Source organism: Drosophila virilis, chromosome 4, assembly GCF_030788295.1.
Source record: "Drosophila virilis strain 15010-1051.87 chromosome 4, Dvir_AGI_RSII-ME, whole genome shotgun sequence".
In the NCBI taxonomy this organism is placed as follows: domain Eukaryota; kingdom Metazoa; phylum Arthropoda; class Insecta; order Diptera; family Drosophilidae; genus Drosophila; species Drosophila virilis.
In genome coordinates this window covers 17567902-17584881 of record NC_091546.1, presented here as the reverse complement: position 1 = coordinate 17584881, position 16980 = coordinate 17567902, and the positions used below count along the sequence as shown (strand labels likewise).

The window sequence follows — 16980 nt, the reverse complement described above, 5'->3', positions numbered from 1 at the left end:
TACTCATACATTATTATCACTGTTTTCCATAAATTATCAGAAATGTATGTAGGAATGATTCTAAAAGCTTTATATAGATGCATTGTATTCAATTATTCACATTCTGTGCAAGAATAATTTTCAGCGAAGCACAGTTCAGTCCGTTCGATTTCAAATCAGACATCGGATTGCAGTTCCCCAGCTTTGTTTTACAATGGAATATTTCTTATTGGGCATTTTAATATTCATATCGATAGGATCCTTCAACTATGCGGTATGTAGCATAGTAAACCTAAAAAGATTTTTAATTAAGTAAATGTCACAAGCTTACAGCAAGAAACAACACCCTTAGAGGTATCTAAGAACCAGTGCGATGGGTCCTGCATCCAGTTCTTAAAGTCATTGCTGGACAACGTAGGCGCCATGCAGAAACTTTGGAAAGTATGTGATATAAGCAAGCTGACGAATATCCAATCCAGACTTGATAAAATTGAGGATCAGATGGTGACGCAAGAGGAAAACTCTGCCAGCTTTTCAAAAGCAATCGAGGAAACTAAGCAGAAACTGTTGGAGCAAAGCAAGTTGATCGACAAAAAAAAACACAGTTTTCTAAAGCCGTTTCAGAAAATCGGATCCAAATATTATTATATTGAGAAACAACAGAAAACCAATTGGTTTGGAGCGGTACACAGATGTAGCGAGTTCGGCGGCCATTTGATCAGTTTAGATAGCCAGAGTGAACTGGATGCAATAATTCCCCATTTGGATGCCAAACGATTTTATTGGATTGATGTAAATAACCTCAGCGAGAAGGGGGTGTACCGCTCCCTAACAACTGGCGTGAGGTCAACATTTTTGAATTGGAAGCGCAACGAGCCCAATAATGCCCGTGGTAAGGAAAATTGCGTCCATTTGCAGGACTCTAATTTTGTAATGAATGACCATATATGCGGCGATCTTTTTTATTTTATTTGCGAGTCATTCAATGAATAAGCAATGAGTTATACATTTTTTTAATAAGCGTGCAATCAGCGGCAATGGATTTATATAGTTTGTTAAGCAATATCACTCTATTTTGGCCTGAAGGTTTTTCAACTTAATCCGAATGATCTGTGATGCAAACGAGCCTTGGCTACAGTAAAGAAAATTCGATACTATCCAGCCGCTTCGAAAGAAGCATTTAATATTTCAATTAATCACGCCTGTCCCGATCCATTTGTTTCATGCCAATGAATAATATAATAATGAATAATAATATAATATTTATTTATGTTAATTTTTATTCCTTAAAACGGTTTTATTTCTTATAAGCAATACTAGTGAGTAGTAAACTAATTCCTCTGGTTGACTTGGCACTAAAAGCGTATCTTGTTTCGATTTGGACGCCTTACGAGACTTTTCCGCACTTCAACTTTCTTGAGCTTGCTTGTGGCAGCTGTTGCTGCTGCTTGCCTCCTGCGCTGTGCCTGGCCCAGATCTTTGCGGCGTGCGCGGTTACGCAAATAATAGATCTCACGTATGAGACTGTGGCCCTCTTCCTCGTCTCTCAGTGTAGCTGAAAACTCATTGAAGTAATTGCCGCCAATAGTAAGCGTCTCGTCGATCTTCATGTAGGGACCGTAGAGCGTTGTCATGGGTGGCCAGTACCCGGATCGATATGAGCCCAGCGGATTGCCGGTAATTACAAAGTTTGTCCATAAGTCAACCATGCGATGTGCCATTGACATATCGGGAGGACTCAGGCGCTTGACATGGTCGGGATAGGGGAACAGGTAAAGTGCCTCATCGGTGAGCGAGACGCCCGCCTTAAAGGGACTCTGCATGTTCGTCTCCTCGTCCATATCGCGGTATCGATTGAACTCGCCCGCATATTCAAAGGAGTAAAGGAACGTGTTGTCCGGATTGTGTTTGTTGTTCATGTTAAGAGCCAGCAGTACCGGCAGCTTGTGGTTTAAAGTGCCCGCCACCTGAAAGACATATCTGTTTGGAATATGTGTTTTTTCATATGTGAAATTCTTACTTACATCAATTAGCCGGGGTATTAGGGTGTCGAAAGTGCCGTTCTCCAGCAGGTGGCGATTAAAGAAGTCATGGGTGACAAAGCTGGTCAGCAGCATGGTCTTGTCGGTGCCCACCACCTGGCGTATAACGTGATCGATATAGTTGTAGGTATTGTATTCATCATCTGGTATCTTTCCCTCAAAGTCGTTTTCCACAATCTCATTCAGCACACGTGTGCCTGCGTTCTTGGGACATCCGCCCATTGCAGGATAGGAAAAGTTGGAATCCAGCATGAGATCATAGGGATGCTTGGGTAGCACGCCGCTGGGCCCACCGATTGTGAATTGTATGCCCCCAGTATGACCAATGCCCAGATCTGATTTCTCAAGCTAACAAAATAACACAGTGAGCTTGAGAAGTCTGAGAGTAACTCTTAGTTCCACTTACCGCATGGTCCATGAATGCATTCAGCAGCTCCAAAGCACTAAGCTCCATTAGGCATTTATTGAGATCTCGCACGGTTACCATCTGGCAGTCGGCTTTTTCGGCAATTTCCTGCGCATGCTTGCGCGGATTGTCCTCCAGGAAGATGGGCATGATGGCTGAGCCGGAGTGATAAATCACTTGACTGAACAGGCCACGCTGCACCATCGGGGAGAGTGTGAGCAGATGCGCTATGGCTGCGCCACCCACCTGCCCGGCCACCGTAATGCGACTTGCATCGCCCCCAAAATACTTAATGAAGTGCTTGACGAATTGCAGGGCCAAGAATATATCGAGGAAGCCGGCATTGCCGGGTATCTCATCGGTTTTGGTCGATAAAAAACCAAATGGTCCCAGGCGATACTGCGGCGTCACCAACACCAGATCCTTTTCCAGCAGATAGTCGGGCGGCGCTTCCGAGTTGCTGCCCTCATAGAGGTACTCCCCGTGAATGTAGACCAGTACGGGCAGTCTCCCAGTCACATTCGGCGTGGTTATGCTCATCGTCAGGCAGTCCTCGACGTCCAGCACGTCGTCCAGCTTTTGCAATGCGTCCATCGAAACAACAGACGGACAGCCGATCTTCTCCGCCGTCGCATCCATCACATCTTCCCAGGGCTCAATGGGACGCGGTGGCTGATATAGAACCAAACCATACGGGTTTTATGATTAATGGATTTATGACATCAATAATCTTTGCGTAAATTGGTGAACGAAATTGATTGCCTTCCTAATCAAGTGAGCTTTCGTCGCTGCGGGCAAACTTAACGATTCGCGCCTCTCAGAGGTATTACGAGTATATTAGCTTTGATTAGGTCTTAGCCCACATAAATATTTATGAACTCGGCGAACCTATTCTTGATTGCTGTGTGGTTATAAATGGTTAATTTAGCAAAAGGTGAAATGTACGCGGGCAGTAAAAGTTATGAAAAGTAGTCGTTTGGCTGACAGAAGGAAAAAGCTGATTCAACCTAATATTAACGTACGCCAAGTCTAATATATGCACAGCAGAGAAATTTTAAATGAACATATCTATATTGCTCGAATAGCAGATACCCTTTATTCAAGTCTGTTATAGGTCCAGTTAGGACAAAAGCTTTTTGGATATCTACTGTGTAAATCACAATGACGACAGTTCAAAATATGCATGTATGCAAAATGTCATCCGAATTAAGGTCATAAAGTTTTGAAAAAGAGGTGGTTGGTTGCTGATCGGAACTGATGAAGTGGTATACACAATGTCTCTTTTTGCCAGTTGCTTTCATTAACTCTCTAAATTTATCAGCTGAGCTGAGCCTCTTGAGCCACATACCTTGAAACGATGTTGTCCAGTCGGTGGCTCGGCATATCTAACATCGACAAACTGCAACACTTCGCGCTTGGTCCAAGCGGTCTCCACTATTTTACCCTGTATAGAGCCCAATTTGGGCAGCTCCACAATGGTATCCTTTTCCTCGTCATATTGCTTGCCGCGCACCCGCCCCTCGGCGCGGATCGCGCCCAGTGCGCAAACTGCGAGCACAATCGAAAATTGCATTTGGCAGCCTGAAAAGCACTCCGGAACGGCAAATGACCCTGGCCAAGATGCGACAGCACTCGTATAAGCACGGAACTCAACTGAACTTTGCCAGAAGATGGCGATTAGATTTTAGTCTTGGCCAGAGTAAAAGTTTCACCCCGACTCCGCATACTTAGTGGTTCGCGAGACTCTTGCGAATAGTGCCAAGAAGAAGAAGGCGAAGTAGAAATTGGAAGATCCAAAACGAAATGCTCACCTACGTCGCTGCTGCTGTCCCATTATTATTCTTTTTGTATTTTCATGTGTGTTACTAATTAACTATGGACTTCTTTGTTTGCTCCGGTATCTGGTGCGGTGTTGATAAACGCCAAACAAAAGTAAAAGGGAAAATCGACAGCAATTCGCTAATAGCAGCCATCAGGAGGTCACTTATAATTATAAGCTGAACCAATTTGGCTGGTTGATCTTCAATTTGGTCATCGGCCCTCAGCTGGGCCACGCTGTGGCCCCATGGGCTCATACTTATTTCAGGCAACACACACAATTAATATTTGCTGGCAAATATCATGGGGGTTTCCATTAAGGCATTGCTTTGCCCGTTTGTTTGTTATTCTCTCAACGAAAGTCGGCGCCTCGCATCGGATTGATTAGGTTCAATTATACTTTCAACGCTGCGGGCCAAAGACAATGGCATTTAAATTTTAGATTTTTAAATTGAATTTTTCAAGCCGCCAATGCTGCTACTGGTTTTTCGGATTAATATTTTAGGTGCTTGCATTAAAATTATTCATTCGATGCGGTGGGTGAAAGTATTTACCTTGCTTTACGGTTCACAAATAGAAATGACCTGGCTGGGCGCCCCCATTTATGCTGAAAAATATCGGCCAAGACTTCGGGTCAATACCCCTGGAGAGCTTCACTGGACAAAGTTTGTAATCACATATGCATAATATTTTAACATAAATTAGGTATCTATAGGAAGGTGATAACTTAATAACTTCAAAGCCACATCAGCATACATTAATCATCGCATTCTGTCAAATGTGAATACAGGAGGTATCTTATAGAGTACGGTATTTGTGCTTTTGTGCTCTGTTAAATATATGGCATAAGCAAGGGAAAATACAATTTTAACGAATTTCAAATTACTGGAAAGTTAATCAGTAATTACTATTAACTCTCATACTACCGACCAAGCGTTGGAAAAAATATTTAACTCTTAATTGTAACGAAATAGTCACAAAATTCATTAAATAAAAAGTTGAAAAACCACACATTAAACTTAAAACGAGAAAGAAAGTTTTTCTTCGGCACGCCGAAGATCTAATACCCTTGCAGTCCCAACCTTTTCATAATGCTTATAGTGCTTTGCCCGTATCTAAGAAGCGCAAGGAAAATAGTTAATGCCGAGTTTGGGAAAGATAAGATCTTGATAAACGAAAATGGGTTTTATTTTGTTTAAGCACGGCATTCAAAGATTTCACTATTCTTCCTTTATTTTTGCAAAATCTTATTTACATCGGACTACTATCTCATATAGCTGCCATAGGAACGATCAGTCAAAAATTAATTGGTTGCATGAAAAAACATTTTGTTTTTCAAGATATCTTGACCGAACTCAGCAATTATACTATACTAATATATATGCAAAATCCTATTAGGACCACTTAATCATATAGCTGACATAGGAACGATCGGTCGAAAATTAAGTTGTTTAGGTTAAAAAGGTGAAAATCTAAATTTTGACCCAAATCGTCAAAACGTCAAGGGGTTACATCACTTTTTTTTTTCAAAATTGGCGTCCGTTCGAAAATCGAATCTTTTTGATGATTTTTTTGAATAGCTCGGGTAAATATTGTCTGATTTTTAAATGTCATACCTTTTTTATTCGTACGGATTCCTACTGGCATTCAAACAAATTACAAATCGGTCGGTTCAAAAAAGTTGTTGACCAAAAACCGATTCGTTTGTAAAGTACACCTTTTTGACGATTTTTTTGAGTATCTCGGCCAAATAATGTCCGATTACATCACGTTTTGTCTACTTTTTGAACGACGACTCTTTTTTAACATATTCAATATTATTTATTTCAGGTCAATACAGTCACATCTGGACAAAAGGGAGGACAGAAGGAATAATGCTGGAAAAGACCAGACAAAGCTTACTTGGGCAACGCCGGATAATACCCGCTAAGTGTAGATACATAAAATAAAAACTAAATATTCAAATGTTGAAAACATATATTTTTTAAATAACTATATAAATAATAATTAAGCAATGAAAATACGATGTTATGAAACAAAATAAATATATTGAAAAATAAATAAATTCTGATGTTTTTTTCTGAGGAATTTTTTGGGCAGAAAAGGTGAGTAATTCGAAAGAGTTGGCATAGCTGCGCCGTTTATCTGCGCGAGATTATGTCGTTTTAAAACGACATATCTCTACCCAGAATTATATCGCTTCAAAACGAATTATATCGCTTTAAAACCACGGGGAGATATGTCGTTTTAAAACGACATAATTCCCCTCTATCGACATTATGTCGTTTTTAGAGAGGAATTATGTCGTTTTAAAACGACATATCTCCAGCCAGAATTATATCGCTTTAAAACCACGGGGAGATATGTCGTTTTAAAACGACATAATTCCCCTCTATCGACATTATGTAGATATGTCGTTTTTATAGGGGAATTATGTCGTTTTAAAACGACATATCTCTACCCAGAATTATATCGCTTCAAAACGACGGAGAGATATGTCGTTTTAAAACGACATAATTCCCCTCTATCGACATTATGTCGATATGTCGTTTTTAGAGGGGAATTATGTCGTTTTAAAACGACATATTTCCAGCCAGAATTATATCGCTTTAAAACCACGGGGAGATATGTCGTTTTAAAACGACATAATTCCCCTCTATCGACATTATGTCGATATGTCGTTTTTAGAGGGGAATTATGTCGTTTTAAAACGACATATCTCCAGCCAGAATTATATCGCTTTAAAACCACGGGGAGATATGTCGTTTTAAAACGACATAATTCCCTCTATCGACATTATGTCGTTTTTAGAGGGGAATTATGTCGTTTTAAAACGACATATCTCCAGCCAGAATTATATCGCTTTAAAACCACGGGGAGATATGTCGTTTTAAAACGACATAATTCCCCTCTATCGACATTATGTCGATATGTCGTTTTTAGAGGGGAATTATGTCGTTTTAAAACGACATATCTCCAGCCAGAATTATATCGCTTCAAAACGACGGAGAGATATGTCGATTTAAAACGACATAATTCCCCTCTATCGACATTATGTCGATATGTCGTTTTTAGAGGGGAATTATGTCGTTTTAAAACGACATATCTCCAGCCAGAATTATATCGCTTTAAAACCACGGGGAGATATGTCGTTTTAAAACGACATAATCTCGCGCAGATCAACGGCGCAGCTATGCCAACTCTTTCGAATTACTCACATTTTCTGCCCGAAAAATTCCTCAGAAAAAAACATCAGAATTTATTTATTTTTCAATATATTTATTTTGTTTCATAACATCGTATTTTCATTGATTAATTCTTATTCATATAGTTATTTAAAATATATATGTTTTACAGCATTTGAATATCTGGTTTTTATTTTATGTATCCGGCGTTGCCCAAGTAAGCTTTGTCTGGTCTTTTACAGCTTTATTCCTTCCGTCCTCCCTTTTGTCCAGTTGTGACGTTATTTACCTGAAATAAATAATATTGAATATATTAAAAAAGACTCGTCGTTAGAAAACAACTCCTACGACCCGTCGTCATCGAAATTTGTTCCCCGGTAACGCCAAGATCATTTATGTCCAGCCAATACCAAATATTTTTGTTTAAGTGGGGCAATAAGTCCTCCCTTTCATTTTGAAAACTAGCGAGATGCCCGTTTAACCGAGTACATTTGTTCAGAGCTCCAAACCAATTAAGTTTCTCCCTCTTTTCAATGTAATAAAATTTGCTTCCAATTTTCTGGAACGATTGACTTAGTAGATAATTTTCTCGATTTTTCAAATTTATGGCAGAGCTACAAATAGTTTAAGGAGTTGCAACTGATTCTCAATTTTGTCTAGTCTGTATTTGGTGTTTCCTTGCAGGTTCGTGCTGTTACAAAACTTCAAAAGATTTTCAATTTTGTCTTCATTATCTCTCAATGGCAATAATGCTTGGTGACAAAATTCGTTACATAGGCTCTCTAGGTTACCAGAAAAAGGTCCGTCCTAAAAGTGCATTAATTTTATTTAATATATTTACATATATGCATGTTCTAATGCTAACCAAAACGACTGCCACGGACTTCCCCACAGTTAATATAAATAGCAAAATACAAAAATTTTTAATTTTCATGACTATGTTCTTTATGCAAACATCAACATACATATCTCCCACCAAATCTTTGATCCCACTTTTACCAAGGTTGTTGTTTCTATCAACCTTTGAATTTATAAATTTGAAAAAGAGAAAAATGTTTATTAAAGAAATTACTCTAGGTACAATATTGAGATAGACTATTAAGTATTGTTGATAATTTCTAAAATCTTAGACGTTGATGTCTGCGCATAAGCTTAAGTCGTTGTGGATTTTCGTTTGGCTGTGCATAGGGATAATTTTCGTGTGGATTTTCAGCTGATGCTTCCTGCTCGGCACCTGCAAAAGTCTGCCCTTGTGCCCATTGCGTGTAAGCTTTGACATAATCATTATAGGTGGGATAGTCGCTTAGATCTGGCTGTCCTTGGTCTTGGTGTTCTCGTTGTAGCTGTTCTCGTTGCTGCTGTTCTCGTTCTCGCTGCTCTCTTGACTCTTGCTCAAGCTCCTCCTGTGATCGCTGCTCTTGCTCTCGCTCTTGCTGCTGACGTTGCTGTTCTGTTGGCTCTGGCATTTCATGTAGTCGTTGGTCTCGCTCTTGTTGCTCTCGCCTTTGTTGCTCGAGTTGCTGCTGCTCCCGTTCTTGTAGTTGCCTCACTTCTTGCTCACGCACCAGCTTGTCTCGTTCTTCCTGTTCGCGCTGCTCCACCAGCTGTCTTGCTTCATCCTCGCGACGTTGCTGCGCTCGTTGCCGTTGCTCGCGCTCAAACTGTTCTCGCTGCTGTGGCTCTCGTTGCATTTCCGCTTCTCGTTGTTGTTGTTCACGTTTACGTTCCTCTTCCTCACGCATCAGTTCCTCCTGCTGTTGTTGTTCCTGTTCCTGTTGCTCACGAAGCTTTAGGTCTCGTTCTTGCTGTTCTTGCAGTAGTCGTTGCCTGCGCAGTTCCTGATCTCTTGCATAATAATCATTATAGACTGGGGGTCGCCTGTACTCTGGCTGCTGTGGTTGTCTATAACCTTGCCCTGGGAAGTTCACATACGGCCGCCTTGTTGTTGTCGTCGTCGTAGTCGTAGTCGTAGTCGTTGCTGAGGCGCCTGAAGTAATGTTGGTGGTATTAAAATATTGGGCATACAAATTAGGCACGTTGATGCCCTCGCCAAAGTGCTGGTCCAGCTCCAAAATGCTTTGTCTTGAATTGGTAAAACGTAGAAAAGGACCATACTCCGAAGTTGCCTTTGGCCACACGTTTGTATTTTGATTTGGTATGCCACTGTGTGCAAAGTTAACCCACATTGCAACCAGGGCACGGGCTAGAGACTTATCCTCGGGATTCAAATTTCTAGCCTCTTCCGGATAGGGGAACAAATAAACACTGTCATCACTGAGCGAGGCGTCCACTCCAAAGGGCAGGGGACTGTTCAGGTGCCCAAAGCGATGATGCTCGCCGCGGTAGTCAAAGGTATACAGATATGCAGGGCTCTTCTTGTGGGATAAGCGAATCGAATAAATAACTGGCGCTCGATACAATATGAGATTGCTTAGTTCTAGCAATCCCTGAGTGACGCTGCGAGCATTGACAAACCGCACCTGTTCGGGCGTAAAAATCTCCCGAATTGCCCAATCATGCCATATTTTGTGGTCCTGAGGTTGTGCTGTATGCCGCAGCACTACCTTTATGTAATCGCTGACGTTATGGGACTGCAAACCTTGTATCTGGTCGTAGAATCCTGTTTAGACATGGGTTTTTTTGTTAGATTTTACATTATTTTAATTTTATATTAGAAACAATTTCTAAAAATTTTGCATCGGTTCTTTAAAAAACATATTTGACCAACAAAAGCATTTTTTGACAATTTAAAATGCCGCTAAAAATATCCTTTTTATACCCCGAAGCGCTGAAACAAAATCTGAACTACTTACGTGACAAAATAAAGGCGCTTGCGTCCTTGGTGGCACCAACAATTAAGGGTTTTGTCTTATTGTTGATACTGTTGCTGGCGATCAGAGCAGCTGGATGCTCCGGCAGATAGCCTAGACGATCGCCCACCACCAGCTTGAAGCCGCCCAGGGCGCTGAGACCGCGCGGCTCGTTTTGTTGGAGCAGCTGCTCAAAGATACTCACCAGCTGGGAGGTGCGCAGTCGTCGGAGGCATTCGTAGAGCGGTCCTAGATTGCGGCCGGCGCTGGGGCAGCGGGCCAGCTGGGCAAAGGTGTCCAGAGTCTCGAGCGGCCTTTCATCGATCAAGTAGGGATTTAAGGCAGTGCCTGACTGCAGGATGAGCTGCTGGAATAGATGCTGCGCCTGTGGGCTCAGACTGAGCGCATGGGCCAGCGTGGCGCCGCCTGCTTGTCCGACCAGCGTAACCTGGTTGGGGGTACCTCCAAAGTATCGGACGTTGCGTTGCACCCATTCGAGTGCCTGCTTCAGGTCCGACAAGGCCACATTTCCGGGCAGCTCATCGCTGAGGGCACTAAGAAAACCGAAAGGCGCCAGGCGATAGTTTATGGAGACAAGAACCACATCGTGTTCCAGCACATAGTCGGGCTGTCCCTCCTCAGCTCCACCGTCGAACAGCATCTCGCCATGTACAAAGACCAGGACGGGCAGGTCGTGAGCTCCAGCGGGCGCGTAAATATTTAGAGTGAGGCAATCGTCGACGTTCTCGCCGCGCGCTTCCGCCACCTGCAAGCGCTGCACTTCCGGAAACTGGGCACAATTGGCACTTGATTGGGTTGCATTTATGCGCGCCTGGAAAGGCACCGCTCTGGCTGGCTGGAAACGTCCCAGACCACCGTTTACTTGAGCGTAGCGCACTCCCAGATACGCATCTATGGGCCGGTTCTTAATCACTTTGTATCCGCGCAGGCCGAACAGCTCACCAACGCCTGGCACATGCAGACCGCCGCTAGGCGGTGGTGGGGGCGTGTTAACAGTAGGCGCCTGCCATGGAGCGGCCTTTAAGGGCTGTGGCGTAAAGACGCCGGCCAGCCAAGCCGCCCTCTCGCTATCCTCATGCACTTCATCAAACTGGGCATGGCACACGCCCAACACTAGCAGCAGCAGCAGCTGCCAGAGGAGGCAGCTCTTCCCAGTAGGCAGCTGCATGTTGTGGACTGCCTGGTGTCTAAATTAAAACTGAATTTGGAATAATAGCAGAGACTAGGAAATCAAAAGTTCAAACTTAATCGCGAGTTACGCGATTCATCAATACACACACACACATACACACATGTATAGAGAGATACAAATATGGGAACAGTAGCTCTAAGTAGTTCTAGTTCTTGTTCTCGATGTCGCCAGTTTTAATCTTGTCTCGATGATAGTTTTGTTGCGGCACTGCGCCAGATTCGCCGTTCCGCTGTCCGTTGTCCGGTGTCCATTGTCGCCGTTGGGCCTATCTTGAAACAGTGCGTCTATGGCGGCAACAGTTGCTGTAGGGTTATCGGCAGTAGCTATGCGATTGCCACTTTCTGGTGCTCATCTATACAAATGTTTTTAATTCATTAAAACTTTTAGAACTATTTCAATTTCATAATTTACTATAAGCATGTAAATGGGATCAAAATAAATGTACTTTGTTGTACCAAGCAAACATATTTTGCATACATTTTACCTGAGATACATTCTATCTTTTAGTATAACTTGAAAACGAATTCTATGCAGTGTGCCAGCTGTACTTCATTTCAATACTTACGCAAAAGTAAGATATATCATTTATCGAAAAATCTGTTCTGTTAAAAAGGATAGTTCAAAAACATTCAGCGAAGGGCATGCAAATAATTGACGAAATCGTTTTTGGTTTCATAATATAATATTCTCTATATTTTCATTTAATAATCGTTTTCGGTTCATTTTTCATTTTGTTGTTTCAGTATATTTCTATAATAATATGTTATAATTAAGAATCGTCATTTCATCTAAATATTTCAGTTATAATAGTACAATATAATAATTTGTAATAATATTTTTGTTAAATTGGGTTGTGTTGCTTTTGAATTTAACACTTGAATGCGCTGTTCTCGTTTTTTTTTTATTTCTTTTTCAATTAATTGTAAATGTTTCAATTATTTTTATTCGTACCTTCTTCGGATTTTTGTTCTGATACCCATCCCCTTTCATATTCATGACGATTTGATTATTTCATCAAATCTCTTTCTTCTTGACATATGTTAGTTTGGGTCAGATTGCATTAGGCTTGAGATTAAACTTGAAGAATTGCTCTCCTTCAAATATGTATGGATGTATTTATGTAGGCAAGCGTACATATATACATATGTACGAGTATGTATTTAAATCAGAGGACTAGGAAAGCTAAAAGCAATTTTATGTAGTATGTATGTATATATCTGTTTGTGTCTATACATATAAATGTTTTGAATGTATTTAGGTATTTTCTTAATAGATCTTGTATATGCTTTACGGGCGCGCAGACGGAAGCTAAAATGAAGTCATCCAAATAATATCCAATCAAATAAAAAAGAATTCGAATTTTACAAATTTCAACTGCATTACGTATATAAGGATACAACATTTTCTTGATTTATCTTCGCCATTTTCTAAACCTTAAATGCATTTTCTTTCGCTGAATTCAGTGTTTTAAATGACGAAACTTGTGCGTAAATATTTTGGTATACATATACATATGTAGATATAGTTCATTACAGTTTAAATCGTTCAAATAAATCGTCAATAAACAAATGCTGAAGTTCCATTGTTTTGTAATTGGATAGATCTACAAAAGTGATAAATATTCATTTCGCTGACTCAATACTTAAATGCAATACGTTTAGGAACTTCTCAACAAATAAGTGCATTTTAACAAATAATTACATTAGCTTCTTACAATAGAGATTGATATATATATATATCGAACTAAATTATATTAAAATAACGAAACTGGGATCGTGAAATTTGTTCAAAACTGAGAATTAGCCGTTTGCAATTTTCAAATATACCTCGTATTAATAAATGTTTTATTTATTTATTTTTTTTTTTATTTGTAGCTCAGTCTTTTACTAACGTTTGTTTTTTATTTTTATTTTATTTAATAATTTTTTAGAAATTGTTCTGAAAAGTATTTGCTTTTTTTTATATATATCTTCTGAAGCGTTTGGTTTAACTAAGAAGAGTGCTGCTCAATATATTTGGCGGGCTCGATGTGATCAAAATGAAAACTTTGTGGGTTTTCCAATTGTAAAAACTTGAACAAATTAAATATCAGTATTACAATTGTACTCGATTCTCGATTCGCAAATTGAGAGCCCATTGGAAAGCCATCTTCATGCTGACAACATAAGTGGCCTTCCTTAACAAACCTTCTATGCGATTCATATTTATATATATTAGTCTGTAGCAGTTGGTTATGTAAATACAACGCAAAAAGAGGGTCTTGAAAAAGTAATCATGTGTTTGTTGTGTGTAGCTCTATAGTTGCTTGGAAGTACCGTTCTGTGAGTCAATCTACGTTTCGTAATTTATTTGATTAAATATGTATTCATGTATACTCTATATACTCGTATGCATTATGGCTTACTCATTTCATTTCATTTCATTTTTTGTTTTATTTTTATTTTTTATTTTTTGGTTTGCGCTACATATTCAACAATTTCAATTTAAATTCAAATTCAATTTTAAATTTAAATGTATCTTACATATTTGTAAACGCCAAAGAATGCATAACGTACTTTAATTTTAATCATAATGCCTCAGATCTTACAACTTTACAATTGCAATGGAACTGTGGAACTGTTGGCGTGTGTGTGTGTGTGTATGTGCGCATGTTTGTTTATTTACTTTGGGATTGTGTGGGTGTATGTGTGTGATTTGGCCAAAATATATAGAGAAAATCGATTTTGTGTTGTGTTTTTCTTCGAATGAAAGGTTATTTATTTGATCATTTTCAATGTATTGTTTGTCAAGTATTTACAAAGTCTCATATATGCATGTATATGGTGTGTATTTATATACTTTAGATTTGTTGCGTTATAAAATCTTAACATAATTATATAAATTGATTTCACGCAAGTGTTTAAGTAAAATGCATCGATTACGTTGCAAGTTAATAGCAGGCTACTTACAAATAAACAAACCAAACGCTTCGTGTCGCATCTACACGCAGACACGCGGGCCAGCAGCCAAAACCGAACTGGAACCGGAACCGGAACCGGGACGGGAACGGAAATGGGAAGCAGAATCCCATATCTCAAATCCTATCTCAACTCAATTGCAGTTCTAGTTCGGTAAACTCTATTTTAAAACGATCAGGCATTTCAATCTACAATAGTTCGCTTTCATGCTCATAAATAATATAGTAAATTTAATGCTTAAGCCTAATTAGTAGTTAATTCTTGCTTGATTTCGTTATGTTTATCATTATGTAATGCCTTTTAATAATATACTATAAGTTATCCTTTATATATATATATATATTTATATATATACATATGCATATATAAATACATATATATACAAATACATATATTTTTTATATGTGTTATTTTATGTAAGAAGCACTTGAATATATATCGTTTTAATGATAAATGAAAACTTGATTTTGTGTGTTTGTTTGTGTGTGTGTTTGGTTTTAATAATATTCTTATTTCATCATTTCTTACTAATTTGTTAATGCCGACCTTTATACTTAGTATTTGTTGATGTTGCCAAATTGCAATATGTAAGTTATTCATTAATGTATGTTCTGCGATGTAACACAATGTTATCTTGGGTAAGTTGCGTTGATCCCGCGCTGCCCTTGATCAAAATATGTTCTCCTTGATCCAGTAATATTACGAAAGATATGTTTTATCGGCAATGCCGGAGCAGTATATTTATTTCGGCGACTTATGTGTTGCGCGCTTCATATAAAACTGAAAACTAGGGGACAAGCAAATTATACAAATACCCTAAGCCTCAATGCATCACGCCATCAAAGCATGGTCGGCAAGCCGACTCAGCATTCCATGCAGTGTCAGCTTACCGCTGCTGGCCGTTCTTAGCGCAGAGCGCTGAACTCAGTTCTGGCGCGTCAGCATTGTTAATACGAAGCTACTTAATTGCTAGGGCAATATATTTATGCTTAGTTGTTAACTACCCCCCCCTCAGGATGATGGCCGTCCTCGGGCATGTCGTATTTGTCAATCGCCTTCTGCATCTGCATGGAGGCTCGTCTTTTCCTTAGCACCAGAAAAAGGAAGAATGAGCCAATTAGTCCGACATTCAGGACCGCGCCAATCGCGAACCAGAATTTAGGCGAGCCAGCCGCAACTACCTCCTCCTTGAAATCTCGAATTGATAGCAAGTTGTTGATGTTCATACGATGCAGGAGTGGTATGCTTAGTGCCGGGTCATGTCCGATGATGTTTAGGAGCGGTGACCTCACGATGCCAGGCTGCTTGCTTAGTGATTTGCGCAGGTTTACAAATTCTGTGCCATTGATAGTTGCAGACCGTTCGAAAGTTATCAGGAAGGTTCCTGAGACGGTTACCTCTGCGTCATCATCTGTTCGGACGCGCGCTGTCGCTTCGTTGATAACCACGACGCCGTCATCTACAGGCATTATCGCTTTCAGGTGGCTAGGTTGAGTGTGGCAGTTGGCGATGTTTCCCGCGTGAAGGGAGCTAGCACAGGTTTCGCGCCGTGCTCGTTCGCAGAAGGTGTTATGCGTAGTTACGGTGCATCCAGTAACTGCAAAGGTATCCTTTTCGCATTCCGCCAACGTGTCTTCGTCGAGTCGCAGAATGGTTTGTTGGTGTGAAACGGGGTAGACGGAGACCTTTTGGCACCTAAACTCAACTTTAGGGTAGGCTATTAATATGTGGATAATATTCTCGGACTGAAGGACCTTGATCTTAGAAGCTTCTATCAAGCTAACTATTGGGGTATCTTGTTCGATAAGTGATTTTAGATCGGTATGATCAAGGATTGTAGGATTTACTATGCTTGCTTTTGCCAACGTTATGGTGAGTACTAAATTTTGAATTTCTGTGTTCAGTATTCTATTTCTTGCCAACAGGGTCTCGAATAAATGAGGAGTGTCAACCAAATCGCCTTTGCGGGAACTGATAATTTTATTGATAGTGTCCGTTAGTCTGTTTATTTGTTTTTGAGTTTCGGAGTTTATTAGTATCTGTTTGGAGTTAGCCTCCACCAACTGCGTCTCTGTAACGCGGATCCTTAAGAAATCTGAAGCATCAGGGGTGCCAGCAACAACCTTCAAGGCAGTGCCTAAGAAATCGAGGCTTCGTGCAAATCTGTGATGCACTTGAAGAACGGACAACAATGTTCTAAGGTGATCTGTATCTACGTCTAGTAGTTTGCGCATATGCGACTGTGGAAAGGAATCGGACAGTCTTTCCGTCTCGTCTATCATACTAACAAATTCGGAAATGTTACTTGAGTGCCTCAAGTAGCTACGTTGATCGAACACCAGTACTTCCCCGTCTAAGACCGGAATGTAGTTGGCATGCGAGAAGTCGGTGATCCGAGCATTTACCGCTGCTAGTGCCACAAGCAAAGTGAGTGCAAACCTGAAATGGACGAACAATATAAGACGGTGTTTAAACTCTGAGTTGGCTTACTAGCTAATTGTGGAGGAAAACTTATTTCAGGTTGTCCTTATGGACCACCCTCCCCTTAATGAGGACAGACGTTCCCAGGT

General features: G+C 40.3%; 3 protein-coding genes across 3 annotated transcripts; 1 reads left to right on the top strand and 2 right to left on the bottom strand.

The window, feature by feature from the left end:
• Positions 1-92: 92 nt before the first annotated feature.
• On the top strand, positions 93-6217 carry LOC6629199 (accessory gland protein Acp29AB). Its single transcript, XM_002051565.4, has 3 exons — positions 93-253; positions 313-871; positions 6076-6217. Exons 1-3 carry the CDS (start codon positions 194-196, stop codon positions 6192-6194), a joined length of 738 nt encoding a protein of 245 aa, XP_002051601.3. The 5' UTR covers positions 93-193; the 3' UTR covers positions 6195-6217.
• LOC6629079 (glutactin) lies at positions 1242-4090 on the bottom strand. Its single transcript, XM_002051566.3, has 4 exons — positions 3776-4090; positions 2428-3099; positions 2004-2369; positions 1242-1946 (listed from the first exon to the last, which is right to left on the bottom strand). Exons 1-4 carry the CDS (start codon positions 3998-4000, stop codon positions 1335-1337), a joined length of 1875 nt encoding a protein of 624 aa, XP_002051602.1. The 5' UTR covers positions 4001-4090; the 3' UTR covers positions 1242-1334.
• A 2249-nt stretch (positions 6218-8466) lies between the features above and the next one.
• Glt (Glutactin) lies at positions 8467-11457 on the bottom strand. The gene is made up of 2 exons (XM_002051567.4): positions 10244-11457; positions 8467-10050 (listed from the first exon to the last, which is right to left on the bottom strand). The coding sequence occupies exons 1-2, from the start codon at positions 11427-11429 to the stop codon at positions 8549-8551; spliced, it is 2688 nt and encodes an 895-aa protein (XP_002051603.1). The 5' UTR covers positions 11430-11457; the 3' UTR covers positions 8467-8548.
• Positions 11458-16980: the final 5523 nt, after the last annotated feature.

Bases quoted from the DNA above. Each gene is read 5' to 3' on its own strand.
- LOC6629199 (XM_002051565.4), top strand. From the start codon at position 194: ATGGAATATTTCTTATTGGGCATTTTAATATTCATATCGATAGGATCC. The intron at 254-312 runs GTATGTAGCATA...ACAAGCTTACAG, and splicing joins TAGGATCCTTCAACTATGCG to CAAGAAACAACACCCTTAGA. The intron at 872-6,075 runs GTAAGGAAAATT...TATTTATTTCAG, and splicing joins CGAGCCCAATAATGCCCGTG to GTCAATACAGTCACATCTGG.
- LOC6629079 (XM_002051566.3), bottom strand. From the start codon at position 4,000: ATGCAATTTTCGATTGTGCTCGCAGTTTGCGCACTGGGCGCGATCCGC. The intron at 2,370-2,427 runs GTAAGTGGAACT...TTATTTTGTTAG, and splicing joins ATGCATTCATGGACCATGCG to CTTGAGAAATCAGATCTGGG. The intron at 1,947-2,003 runs GTAAGTAAGAAT...TATGTCTTTCAG, and splicing joins TAATACCCCGGCTAATTGAT to GTGGCGGGCACTTTAAACCA.
- Glt (XM_002051567.4), bottom strand. From the start codon at position 11,429: ATGCAGCTGCCTACTGGGAAGAGCTGCCTCCTCTGGCAGCTGCTGCTG. The intron at 10,051-10,243 runs GTAAGTAGTTCA...ATGTCTAAACAG, and splicing joins AAGCGCCTTTATTTTGTCAC to GATTCTACGACCAGATACAA.